The sequence below is a fragment of the Ursus americanus genome, chromosome 30 (assembly GCF_024610735.1).
Source record: "Ursus americanus isolate L20-20 chromosome 30, mUrsAme1.1.p, whole genome shotgun sequence".
Classification (NCBI taxonomy): domain Eukaryota; kingdom Metazoa; phylum Chordata; class Mammalia; order Carnivora; family Ursidae; genus Ursus; species Ursus americanus.
In genome coordinates this window covers 25,158,309-25,170,491 of record NC_142156.1, presented here as the reverse complement: position 1 = coordinate 25,170,491, position 12,183 = coordinate 25,158,309, and the positions used below count along the sequence as shown (strand labels likewise).

The 12,183-nt window shown below is 53.9% G+C and overlaps 1 protein-coding gene across 3 annotated transcripts in view; it reads left to right on the top strand.

The window, feature by feature from the left end:
* Nucleotides 1-12,183, top strand: part of POLE (DNA polymerase epsilon, catalytic subunit) — a 43,238-nt gene that overhangs the window by 5,099 nt on the left and 25,956 nt on the right. For 2 of the 3 annotated variants that reach the window (XR_015722359.1, XM_087857461.1), the window contains exons 8-20: nucleotides 70-150; nucleotides 899-1,006; nucleotides 1,316-1,426; nucleotides 1,901-1,986; nucleotides 2,284-2,403; nucleotides 3,726-3,858; nucleotides 3,950-4,063; nucleotides 4,195-4,407; nucleotides 4,667-4,774; nucleotides 8,259-8,387; nucleotides 8,462-8,564; nucleotides 8,656-8,802; nucleotides 9,196-9,341. Coding sequence is in view for 2 of the 3 variants with exons in the window: in XM_087857461.1 (XP_087713587.1) it covers nucleotides 70-150; nucleotides 899-1,006; nucleotides 1,316-1,426; nucleotides 1,901-1,986; nucleotides 2,284-2,403; nucleotides 3,726-3,858; nucleotides 3,950-4,063; nucleotides 4,195-4,407; nucleotides 4,667-4,774; nucleotides 8,259-8,387; nucleotides 8,462-8,564; nucleotides 8,656-8,802; nucleotides 9,196-9,341 (1,599 nt within the window). In the remaining variant the exon portion in view is untranslated. Of the gene's footprint in view, nucleotides 1-69; nucleotides 151-179; nucleotides 235-898; nucleotides 1,007-1,315; nucleotides 1,427-1,900; nucleotides 1,987-2,283; nucleotides 2,404-3,725; nucleotides 3,859-3,949; nucleotides 4,064-4,194; nucleotides 4,408-4,666; nucleotides 4,775-8,258; nucleotides 8,388-8,461; nucleotides 8,565-8,655; nucleotides 8,803-9,195; nucleotides 9,342-12,183 lie in introns of those variants that run through there. The other variant, XM_087857462.1, reaches the window with a different exon arrangement.

Below are 12,183 nucleotides of genomic sequence, written 5' to 3'. Positions count from 1 at the left end.
CATCCGTGGAGAAACACACCTCCCGGGACAGACGCAGAGCTCTTTATTAATGTGCTACCCGTCCTGCAGGCTCATTGGTACAACGTCAGATACCGAGGAAGTGCCTTTCCTGTGGAAATCTCCCGACGAGATGACCTTGTTGAACGACCCGTGAGTACTGCTTGCATTTCCTCCATCCTGACTTTTCCACTTGTTTCTGGAAAGATCTCACTCGGTGCTGAAGGATGAGTTTGAGTCGGAGATTTGTTTTTTTCTTTTTCCTCAAATACTTTCTTTAGAAAGTTGTAGAAAAATCTTGTGTGTGTGTGTGTGTGTTTCTGACCGAGTATAATTTCCCTTTGTGCTTACTCAACACCATGTGATGTCGTGTTTGAGCTGGGCTGGATCTGAACATTTGAGGGAAAGCTCTGATTTCCATTTTGGGTGGTTGATAGTGAAGTGATGTGGTGAAAAATGGATTCATAACCGGAAGGCCTGGGTTTAGGGATGGCTTTGTGTTCTTGGGCAAGTCTGTATTCCTGTTTTCTCATTTCCAAAACAGAGATGTGAGCTCTGTACCACGATCTCCTATCTGGGTTGTCATAAAGGTCAAAATAAGGTCATGCATTTTCAAGCACGTTGAGACTCAAATGTTCTATAATTCTAGGATTTTCCTATCATGGTCTAACCTCTTGTATGTGTCTAAATTTTTATACCATCAGTGAATCATGGCATTCTTGAAACAGCTCAGTCAACCCCAAAATGCCTGTCTCACTTCTTTTGGAGCCTCTCCCTATGGCAGCTTGACTCTTTTAGCAGCTGGAGGTGGAGGTGAAGGTGGTGGGGTGAGAAGACCACTGGGATCTCTAGAGCGCGGCTTGGTTTCTGTCCAACGTCATGAGACATTGTGTCCCTGCAGGACCCTGTGGTTTTGGCATTTGACATCGAGACGACCAAACTGCCCCTCAAGTTTCCCGACCCTGAGACCGACCAGATTATGATGATTTCCTATATGATTGATGGTCAGGTAAGTGGTTCCTTTTGGGATGTAAGCTTCGTAGGAGCAGGAACCTTGTCTCGTCCCTAAAACAGAGCAGCATCCACCCTATGCTTAGTATATTTTGGGTGAAAAATTAGTGAGTCAGTCCAGAACAGTGAACAAACAAGCCATGATCCTTCCAATAGAAGCTTGAGACATATGGGGCTCTTCCTGGGAGAGCTGGCGTGCCTTCCCATTGCTGTAGATTCCTGTGGCAGGAGCTCCTGGGCCACGAGTGGAAGGTGTATTTTGGCTTCGTGTGTCCTAACTCGCGCCGATGGCTCGTGTGCGTCCCAGGGCTACCTCATCACCAACAGGGAGATCGTTTCAGACGATGTTGAAGATTTCGAGTTCACCCCTAAGCCAGAGTACGAAGGACCTTTTTGTGTCTTCAATGAACCAGACGAGGTAAAGAGGTGTCCCTTGGTGGGGCGCCTGGGTGGTTCATTCGGTGAAGCGTCTGCCTTCGGCTCAGGTCATGATCTCAGGGTCCTGGATCGACCCATGGTCGGGGTCCCTGCTCAGCAGGGAGTCTCCTTCTCCCTCTCCCTCTGCCTGCTGCTCCCCCTGCTTGTGCTCTCTCTCTAGATCTATCAAAAATAAATAAAATCTTAAAAAAAAAAAAAAGAGGTGTCCTTTGGGATACTGCCTCATATTTGGGGTGAAATGGGAGGTAGAAGACTTGGCGCTCATGTAATCAGAACGGCCCTGTGCTGGACGGGGTGTTTAGCAGTGGGGTCCTCGTTCACACTGGAGGCACGGGGTGGGTATGGAAATGAAGCAGTGACATGAGGCCCTGCTTTTCCTAAACTTGGGGAGGGGTGCTAGGAAATAGCTCAAAGAGAAACAAACCCTCTGACAGCTAAGAATCATTGAATTCAGGGTCATCTAATCCAGAGATGGTTTGAACATGTCCAGGAGACCAAACCCACCATCATGGTCACCTACAACGGGGACTTTTTTGACTGGTAAGTCTAATGTCTTAATTGTGTCTGGTGAGTCTTAATTGTGGGTAACTAAGATGTGTTTGGGAGGGGATGTTGCATGGCGGTGTGACAACGGTAAAGATGGAAAGAAAGTGTTTGGGAGAGGAAGGAAGGGTGGGAGGAGTGCTGGTTGGTGGCCTGAGACGCACCTCACCCCATTTGAGGAGAAGTGGGTGTGGGGTTCCTGGGTCTGTTGGGGGTCTGCTGGGGGCAATCTTCCTGTCTCTGAGAGAACTAAAGTGTAACTGCTTGTGCCCGTCTGTCTGCCCTCATCCCCAGGCCGTTTGTGGAGGCCAGAGCGGCGATCCACGGACTGAGCATGTACCAGGAGATAGGGTTCCAGAAGGACAGCCAGGGGGAGTACAAGGCATCCCAGTGCATTCACATGGACTGTCTCAGGTGGGCCCCACAGCTCATCGCGCTGTCCCAGGAGGGCCTTCTGCGACTGGGGTCCAGAGCTCCCTTGCACACACTGGTCCTGCCCACCTCCCTTTGAGGGAGGAAGGTGGCTTCTGAGAAGCAGCTCCCATCACCTTTGAGGACAGTGGTGGATGCGGCTCTGGCTGGGTCGGGGGATGTGCTGTCCTTCGTCGTGTGCTCATTATTCCTTCTACCAGCAAACACGTTAATGTCAGACCTGGTGGGGAAGCCAGAGCAGAAAGGCCAGGTGGGGTGAGGTCTTGGTGCTGTGAGAGCACCCCCACAAAGGTGGTGCCACAGCCAGGGGTGTCCAGGCTGGAGATAGGCATTCGAGGGGGCTCAGAGTGCTGAGACGGAAGGCTGAAGAGAAGGGAGATCTTGTGGGCCTCCTGCAGCCTGTGGGGAGGTGAGTTTTGGGGAACCATTGACACATTTAAAGCTTGATCTGTCTTCTCGGCAGCCCTGGTGTTACGTTGCATGGGTTGGAAGGGGCAGGCAGAGTCATAATGAGGATGGGATTGAAGAGGGGTGAACTTAGGGATCCATGGACAGGGGACCAGGGGCACGTGAGTCACAGGCAGTGTTGGTGCTCAGGGTTTGGGGTGGGTTTCCGGGGGAGGAAGCAGGCCTGGGAACCCCATTCACATGGGGCATGGTGATCGACGGTCTCTCGAGAGGAAAAAAGACAGGTGGGGACCCTCAGAGGAGGTGGCCGTACTGGGAGGCCACAGGGGGCATTTCTGGGGAGGAGGATGGCAAGTGTGGAGGCCGAGGGAGGTGAGATTAGGTGCAGTCAAGAGGGAGTTATGGGTGCCAGGGACATAGCTGTGTCCATCGTGGGACTGAGTTGAGGGCAGGATGTGGGCACGGTGGTGAGGGGTACAGGGTTGACTTCCAGTTTCCATGCTGAAGGGACTGTGTAAGTAGAGAAGGGGAGTTTAAAAATAGGGCCTGAGGGTGGGGGAGAGCAGGGCAGACTAGCGGCACACACATGACAAGCTGGAGGGGTTGAGGGAGGCCAGAGGGTGCGGGGTCTCACCCCCTGTCTTCGTATTTCTCCAGGAGGGAGAAAGGGAGGGCTGTGGGGCTCGGAGGATGGGCGCTGGCATTTGCTCGTGTTCGAGGGCACATCCGCGAAGCTGACTGCATCTGGGTGAGAGGCCTCCCGAGGGGCCTGCTCCATGTGGGGTCTGTTAGGGCTGTGTCTCTCTGGGGTGCGTCCAGTTTTGCCACCTCCTCTCACGGTTCTTGGACTTCGTCTCAGGGTCCTCTCTGACCTTTGCTCTGGTTCTTATTCCCAGGTGGGTGAAGAGGGACAGTTACCTTCCTGTGGGCAGCCACAACCTCAAGGCAGCTGCGAAAGCCAAGCTGGGCTACGACCCCGTGGAGCTGGACCCCGAGGACATGTGCCGGATGGCCACTGAGCAGCCCCAGGCACGTGCCTGCCCTCACTCTGCCACTCCAGCTCTGATGTGGCCCCTCTGTGGCTCCTCGTTGCTCTGACTCTCCGCTGTTGTCTCCTCAGACTCTGGCCACGTACTCGGTGTCGGACGCGGTGGCCACGTACTACCTGTACATGAAGTACGTCCACCCCTTTATCTTCGCCCTCTGCACCATCATCCCCATGGAGCCTGATGAGGTCAGTGCCTCTCCCGGCCCCGCGTGCCGTTCTCTGCACGCTGCCCCGCGGAGCTGGTCCCAGGCGGCTGACGTGGATGCAGCCGCGGAATTGTGGTGTGTGATTTACAGCCCGGCGTTCCCCCCCCATAGGTGCTGCGGAAGGGCTCCGGGACTCTGTGTGAGGCCTTGTTGATGGTGCAGGCCTTCCATGCCAACATCATCTTCCCCAACAAGCAGGAGCAGGAGTTTAACAAGCTGACAGATGACGGTCACGTGCTGGACTCCGAGACCTATGTGGGTGGCCACGTGGAGGCCCTCGAGTCAGGCGTGTTTCGCAGCGACATCCCCTGCCGGTTCAGGATGGTGAGCCCCACCCTGGCCTTCCTGCCGAATGCTTGGTGGGACCCAGAAGCCGCGAGGGCTGCAGTAAAGCCCTCACCCCTCTCTCGCCCTGGGGACTCCTCAGCAGACTTCTTTTGTCCAGCCTGCCCTTGACTAGGGCGCTGCAGGGCAAGTGCTTGACTCCTCTGGAACGTTCTCTGCAGCGTCCTGCCGAGGTAGACTGGTTGGTGCAAGGACATTTCCCATCTCACTTGTGTCCTTTCTTGGTTGTTTGCACTAGAATCCTGCTGCCTTTGACTTCCTGCTGCAGCGGGTGGAGAAGACCATGCGTCACGCCATCGAGGAAGAGGAGAAGGTGCCCATGGAGCAGGTCACCAACTTCCAAGAGGTAACGCTCCAGGGGGCCGAGAGAAACCATTGTCACGTGCCCTGCCTCGTAGACTGGCTTCTTCCAGTAGCGTGTTTGTTACGCACCTGCTGGTGCTGGTACTTGGGCCCTGAGACAGAGGACACAGGGTCTCATCTGGTTGGGGCAGGAGACAGGACAGTGTTGCAGTCACTGCGAATGACCCGACTTAGGGAGGTAGGAGAGTTTCACAAGGAGGTGGAGGGCTCCTCCATCCAGCACGTGACCGTCATCGGTCAGCAGTTCAAACTGGCTCTTGGAACACCGTGGTGGGCGGATGTGGGACAGAGGTGAGTGCTGGGTCTGAAGCTCAATTCAATTGCACTTTATTTTATAGGCAGTGAGGAGCCATTGGTTTTTATTTTTTGTTGTTAAGGAGACTTTAAAAGTGCTGAGAGTCAGTTCCTACAAGTGACAGAGTAGAACATAGTGACTATGACACCCGTCAAATTAACGGCGAGAAAGCACCATTGACAATGTGCGCCACGCCTGGGGACCCGGGTACCTCCCCGCTTGCTGGCCGTTCTTTGGACGTGGCCTTCTCGGCTGTGTCTGTTAGGCCCTGCTCAGCACTGCGACGTGTTGAGTGGCTCGTGGTTTGGAGTTTTTATCAGTTTAAGGATTGATTTCAAGAAACGTCTCGTAACAGACTCACTAGACAGAGTTCAAGTAAGAATGTGTGTGTGTAGTGTGCAAACTGTGAAGTGCTGCGCAGCTGCTGTCGGCTCCAGCTGCCGTAGGCCCAGGGAGCTGTCAGGACAGCCTGTGAGGAGCGTCCAGGCTAAAAACCAAACGGGAGTTAGCACCTCGGGAGGAGCAGATGCCACTTTCAAGTTGAAGAAGCGGCGATGTGAGACCGAGGTGTGCTGAGCTGAGGCCTCCAGACGCCTGGGGGAGCCCAGTACTGGGCCCCTGGAGGACGGTGGTGTGGCCCGCGCTGTCCGCACAGTGTTGTAAATGGCAGCCCAGGGTCCTTAGGAAAAGGGCAACAGGCTCACCGCTTCGTTTCCCAGGGACCATCCCGTCCCCAGGATGCTGACGGGAGGCGCCAGCTGGGGTGCGCGGCAGCGCTGGGCGTGTCCTCTGGGAACTTGGCTTCCTTCCCTTCTGCCTCCCCAGTAGCATTTCAGAACATGCCTCAGGGTGAAGGATGGAGCGACTGTTCTAATGATTCATTACTAGAATTCAGTTAGAAACAGGACGCGTTAACGCTTCTGGCTGTCCCGTTGTATAGGATAGATGCTCTTCTTCTAGTCATGGTTTCTTACGGGTTCTGGTGTGTTTTTTATCTTGACTTCTTTGGAGGGTTTTAAAGAGTTTTTTAATATTAAGGGCAATTTTGTGTTCAAGTGATTTTTCTCACATGACTACCAAGTTTAACATATTTCATAAAAAAAGATGGCTACTCTCCTGGTTAATCGTTTGTCTATTTAGATGTGTTTGAGTTTACTCCTGACGAAAGCAGAGACGGGCGAACTATAGCCCACGACGGCCGTGTAGCCAGCGAGCGAAGAATGGTTTTTACATTTTTAAAATGTTATTAAAAAAAAAAGAGCATGTGACAGAACGTATAGGCACAAAACCCAAGGTATTTGCTATCTGGTCCTTCACGGAGGTTTGCTGAGGTATTCGAGTAACTACACTGGTGGTGCTCAGACTTGGGGGTGCGTTCCCTGGTGGCGTGCACGTTTTGTGCGGACTGAGCTTTGCAGTTAAGCACGTGTTCGTGCTCTGACCTAATTCCATGTTACGTTTTGGGGGGTGGATAAAAATACATGGCCGTCAGAAGCCAGGTAGCCTTAGCTTATGTAACTGCGCTGACTTTTTACTTTTTAGGGCGGTGTCTTTATTTCTGGAGGTCCTATTGGTTCTTTTTCTGATGTGCTTCACTTTTTTTTTTTTTTTTTTGAAACTGGACTCTTGCTTTAGAGTTTTGGTCTGCAGTATTTTTATTATGCTCATTTTCCCACAGTTACCGTAGGAGATGTATTCTGTCAAGTTCTCAGGGGCCTCCTCCTACTGTGTCTGCTCTCAGTCGTGGGGATCATAGGGGTCACGGGGGTCACGGGGGTCATGGGGGTGTTCTTCTTACACTCGCTCTGCGATTTGGAATGTGAATTTATACTCAGCAGGGCATCTCAGACGGCCTGCCAGGGGCCGTCAGGTACTTTGATGCGGTTTCTGGCCTGGGGTCCCCTGTCCTGTGGTTCCTTGGCTGAGGGTTCCCAGACCACAGACTTGTTGGAGGGACCAGCCTGTGGTGCCAGGTGCTCAGGGAAGACTTTCTCCAGCAAGAGCCAGAAGAGATGTGATTCTGCTGGGCAGACGTGTTCTGGTTTATCCTTCCATGGAGGTGGGCCCCCGGGGGGTTCTGTGTCATCTCCCTGTTGTGTGCAGGTTGCCTCGCGCTGAGGAGGCATGAGAAATGTGTGGGAGCACTCACACCGCGGGCCCGGCCGGCCTCGGAAGCGTGTGAGGCTGGGAACTCGGGGCCCAGATTCTCACTCTTCTTGGACAGCAGCACCTCGTGAACCTCGCTCACTTGTGCAAACACCGGTTCACGCGGAGCCCCTGCTCTCCTCCTGGGAGTCTGAGGTGTGGGTGTGTGCGGGCAGAGGAGCTACGTGACCAACACCCAGTCGGAATCCTGGCTGCTGGGTCTGCGGGCGCCACGGCGCTTGGCCGCGGCACTCGGCGCGTGTTGTCCTGGTTTGATGCTGGGAGAATTAAGCTCGTCCTAGCTGGAGCCTGACCTCCTCCTGCCTCTGCCCCACGTTCCTTTCCCTTGGCTGTTTGAGTTCTGTGAGTCACTGTACCTGGGGAGTGGTCCTGGGGACCCTGACACAGGCCTGGCCTCTGCCAGGCATCGCTGAATTAGCTCACTGCCCTGGTTTTGAGTGCACACTTTGCTTTTGCCCTCTGAGGGTACCTTAGAAGCTCAGTTCAGCATTTACAGGGATAGTTCTCGTGTTTCATGCAGGATATCTAGGTGTTTGGGATGAGGAGGGGTTTTTTGGCTAACAGCTCGGCCTCTGACTGGAAACAAATCTGATTCTGTGGTCTAGCACGGAGGTTCAGAGCGTAGCGTGTGGGCTGGGGGGCCTATGGCTGAGGCCCCGCTGACCTCTTGAGCCTTCTCCGTCAGGTGAGGGGTTGCTGAGGCTGGGGTGTCCCGTGCGCACGCCGTGCAGGCACGAGTGGCACCCAGGAAGAGTGCTGTTCATACTCTAGCCCCGTCCCACACGCAGGCAAGGCCGCTGACGGTGTTTCACGGTGTGCTCCCAACCCCAAAAGGTCCTCTGGGGTAGAGACTGCTGCTCCCCGACACGCTGTCCTGCTTAAGGCTCTGTCTCTTCCTGTAAGGTTCCTGTGCCTCCAGATGTTGGTGGCCATCATCTGCCGCCTTCTGGGTCCCACAGTGCTTGCTTGTGACCATCCGTACAGTCTCCTTTGTCCTTTCTCCTAGGTGTGTGATCAGATTAAGACCAAGCTCACCTCCCTGAAAGATGTTCCGAACAGAATAGAGTGTCCCCTTATCTACCACCTGGACGTGGGGGCCATGTACCCCAACATCATCCTGACGAACCGTCTGCAGGTGAGACAGGTTCCCACATCAGAATGGAGCTCTTTCTGCCCAGACCCTAACTGATCCCTTCCTGCCCGCCACAGCCGTCTGCCGTGGTGGACGAGGCCACCTGTGCTGCCTGTGACTTCAACAAGCCGGGAGCAGACTGCCAGAGGAAGATGGCCTGGCAGTGGAGGGGCGAGTTCAGTGAGTGCCACCCCAGGGCTGGGGCAGGGTGGCTAGGCAGGGAGCAGGTGCACGGGTCCCTGTCACGGACTCCCCTCTGTCACCATCCTAGTGCCAGCCAGCCGCAGCGAGTACCATCGGATCCAGCACCAGCTGGAGTCGGAGAAGTTCCCTCCCTTGACTGCAGAGGGTCCGCCCCGGGCCTTTCACGAGCTGTCCCGCGAGGAGCAGGCTAAATACGAGAAGCGGAGGCTGTCAGGTGAGTGGTTTCCAGACGCGGTGCCTGCTCTGACTTGGGCCTCAGTTGGGCTGTGCTGGTAGGTCACAGCCTGAGGTCAGTTAGACTAGATGTTGCACCAGATGAGATCACTGTGAACTGGTCCTTCCTGCGGCCTTTCTTTATTTTTTCATCAGATGATGACTTCCCCTTCCTGTGCTCTTGGCGAGTTTGGCCCCCTCGCACAGGGCTGTCCTCTCTTTGATGGGATAAACGAGGACGTACCTTTCGGACTTCTCTGCTCCTTCGTGCTAACCCTAGAAAGCTGCACTTGTTGGTGTCTGCTGCTTCCTAGCTTTCTCTGGCCTTGTCCGGGAGGCCTGGCTGCCCCCTGCGTGGAGTCTCTCATGCTCCCCTCTCTCGACTGTGCCTCAGATTACTGCCGGAAGGCGTACAAGAAGATCCACGTGACCAGGGTGGAGGAGCGCCTCACCACCGTCTGCCAGCGGGAGAACTCTTTCTACGTGGACACGGTGCGCGCCTTCCGAGACAGGCGCTACGAGTTCAAGGGTCTCCACAAGGTGAGTGTGACCTTTGTGAGGTCAGAACAGAGCCTAGCTTCTGAGATGAGAATCCTTGCTTGGTGCTGTCTGGGCCGTTGTGACTTCCCCAACTAGGATGTGTGACTCCCGACCTCTGGGCTCTCGTGCGTTTGCAAAGTAACGAGTGCACAGTTGTTTTTAGCTTGGAAGAATTAGAGGCCCGAGGCCTTGGAACTGTTCGAACGGTTGCTTTGGAAGTATTTATTTAGAGCACATGTCAGCACGCTATGGCCGGGCGGGCCGTTTTTATAAAGAAAGTTTTATTGGAACTGAGCTGCGTCCCCCTGCAGTTGGAGGTGAGCAGCTGGAGCAGAAACAGAGGCCGCACGAGTTTGCCAGCCTCTGATGGGAGGAGTGGGAGGCTGATTTACTGACCGGTTTCATCCATCAGGATCAAGGAAGGTACATAGCAACACCTCAGTGATCAGGACAAATAGTAGTTTTATACTTGAGCAAACGGGGCTCTTTCTTCTGAAAGACCTTCTTTCACTGCCGGACTCGGTAAGGTCCCTGCTCTGATAGACTCTTGCCATCACCTTTTATTATTAGTACCTTTTTGCCGTTTTGTTGTGGTAAAATAGACCTAAAACTCAGCGCTTGTAAGTGCACAGTTCTGCGGTATTGGGGGCATTCACACTGCTGTGCGGCCACCCCGTCCCTCCCCAGAACTCTCCGTCTGACGGAACTAAAACCCTGCACCCATTTAACAGTAACCCCCCACCCTACTTTCTGTCTTGGGGTTTAACTCCTGCAGGGCCCTCGGGTGAGTGGCACCACGCCGTGTCTGACCGTGACCGGCTCATTTCCCTCAGCCTCGGGTCCTCGAGGTTCCTCCACGTTGTGCCGGGCGTCAGGCTGAGCGATAGTCCATTGTGTGTACACCCCACGTTTTGTTCACCTTCGTCTGTCCACGGGCGCTGGGTCACATCCATGTTTTGGCTGCGTGAACACGGGTGTGCAGATACCTCCTCGGGTCCCTGGTTTCAGTTCTTTTGAGCGCGTACCCAAAGTGTCGGTGCTGGGTCTTACGGGAATTCAGTATTTAATCTTTTGAGGAACTGCGGTACCATCTCCTTTTGTTTCAGTTAAGTAACTATTAAGTTTCTTGTTGTATCTGCCTCTCTTCAGCAAGCACTAAAGTGTGGAGTGTGTTTGTCTCATTCTTCGGAGCCTGATACATTACCTGACACATCGTAGGTATTTAGTAAATATCTTACTTGTTTTGTTCTCTAAATATCAAGCCTTCAAGAAAATTTTCTTCTCATATTGGATGGGGAGTTTGCTGAAATATTTATGGCCTTCCCTTTGTTTCTTTGTCAGTTGCCCTTACGAGGGGCCTCTTGAGTAGCTCTCGTTACACTAAGTCCGGTTAATTCAGACACAGGCCTGGCTCCTCGTCCTGGGGCATCTTGGCCTCGGGACAGCCAGTCCCATCACGGCAACCCACCCCACCATTCCTGCTAGTGAAGACTTGCTTCTTCGTAGTGAAGCAGGTGGAGCTAATCTGCCCGTGTGAGTCTCACCCCCATCCTGGGGGAGATGTCCTCCAGCCTTGCATCCCAGAAGGTGCGGCCTGTGGGTGTGAAGGCCAGGTGTCACCATGTGCCCCCCTTGGCTGGGGCCCCTCATTCGTGATCCATGGCTTCTGGTCTGATGCAGATTCCGGAGAGCCTTTCATTCATTCCAGATGTTCATTGTCTGTTCTATGCCAGGTGCTCCTGTAGCACCTGGGGGAGTGAAGCTGAGATGTTGTAAAGCGGAAAGAGAAACGTCAAATGTTGGACCACCGTGACAGCATCAGGGACAGACCTGCAGCTCGGGCAGGAGTGAGTTCACGGGCGCCCGTGCCAGTCAGCCTTCCACATGGGCAGTTCTATGGACTTTGACAAAAACATACGATTGTGTAATGGCCACCGCAGTGAAGAGAACATTTCCATTACAACCGTTCAGAGTAGCACAAGATCCTTGTTAGCTTTATCATGTCCGTCTCAACACGTGGTACGGGATCCGATAAGCAGGTGTTGGTCCATCAGCAGGCTCGTGAGTGAGTTGTTGTCCTGAGATGATGTTGTCTCTGTTGCTGTGCGCTTTGCTCTCTGCCTGTCGGTGCTTTCTGAGTTCTCTTGTTGGAGGAGGCCTGTAAGTCAGCTTGTCCACGGCGTCACGTCAGAGTCAACTGCATAACAAGATGCATATTGGGAGACCCTGGGCCTCTGGGCTGGTGTGAAGCCCCTTTCTCTGTTGCTGGTCTCAGATTGGGTTTCCTTCGTTTCTCTAGCTCACTGTTAGGTTCTGGGTTCTGTCCCAAGAGGCTGACGTTGCCCCAAGTCTCAGTTGTTCAAGTGGGTTGCTGTAGTAGTTTCCCCTTGTCCTTGGTCTCACAAGAAATAAAAATGTGATGTGAATGTGTTCCTTTGTGCTGAGAACTCGTTTCAGGACATCTGCCTTGTACCAGGCAGTGCTAGGTTATCAGTGACTCAGGACACGTGGGAGCCCAGTGTGTGGCTCTGGCCTGGCTGCGGGGTTGTGGGTTGTGCAGACCTGGGAGGGCGTGCGGATCCCGTACCCTCGTGAAGTTCCTCAGGGGCAGTGATGGTGTTGTGGTTGAGCAGAATGTCTTTACTCCTAGGAATTGTTGCTGGAGTCTTCGGGGGGTCGGGTCCTGAGACTGCACTTCCCACTGGCTGTGCCCGGACGGAGAGTGGGACAAAGGAAACGTGGCCAGGGGCCAGCACTGGTTTTTCTGCACATGTCTGCGGTCTTCCGTTGTATTGGTTTTTGAAATTCTCTGTAGATTTAAATTTTCAAACCATTAAAACGC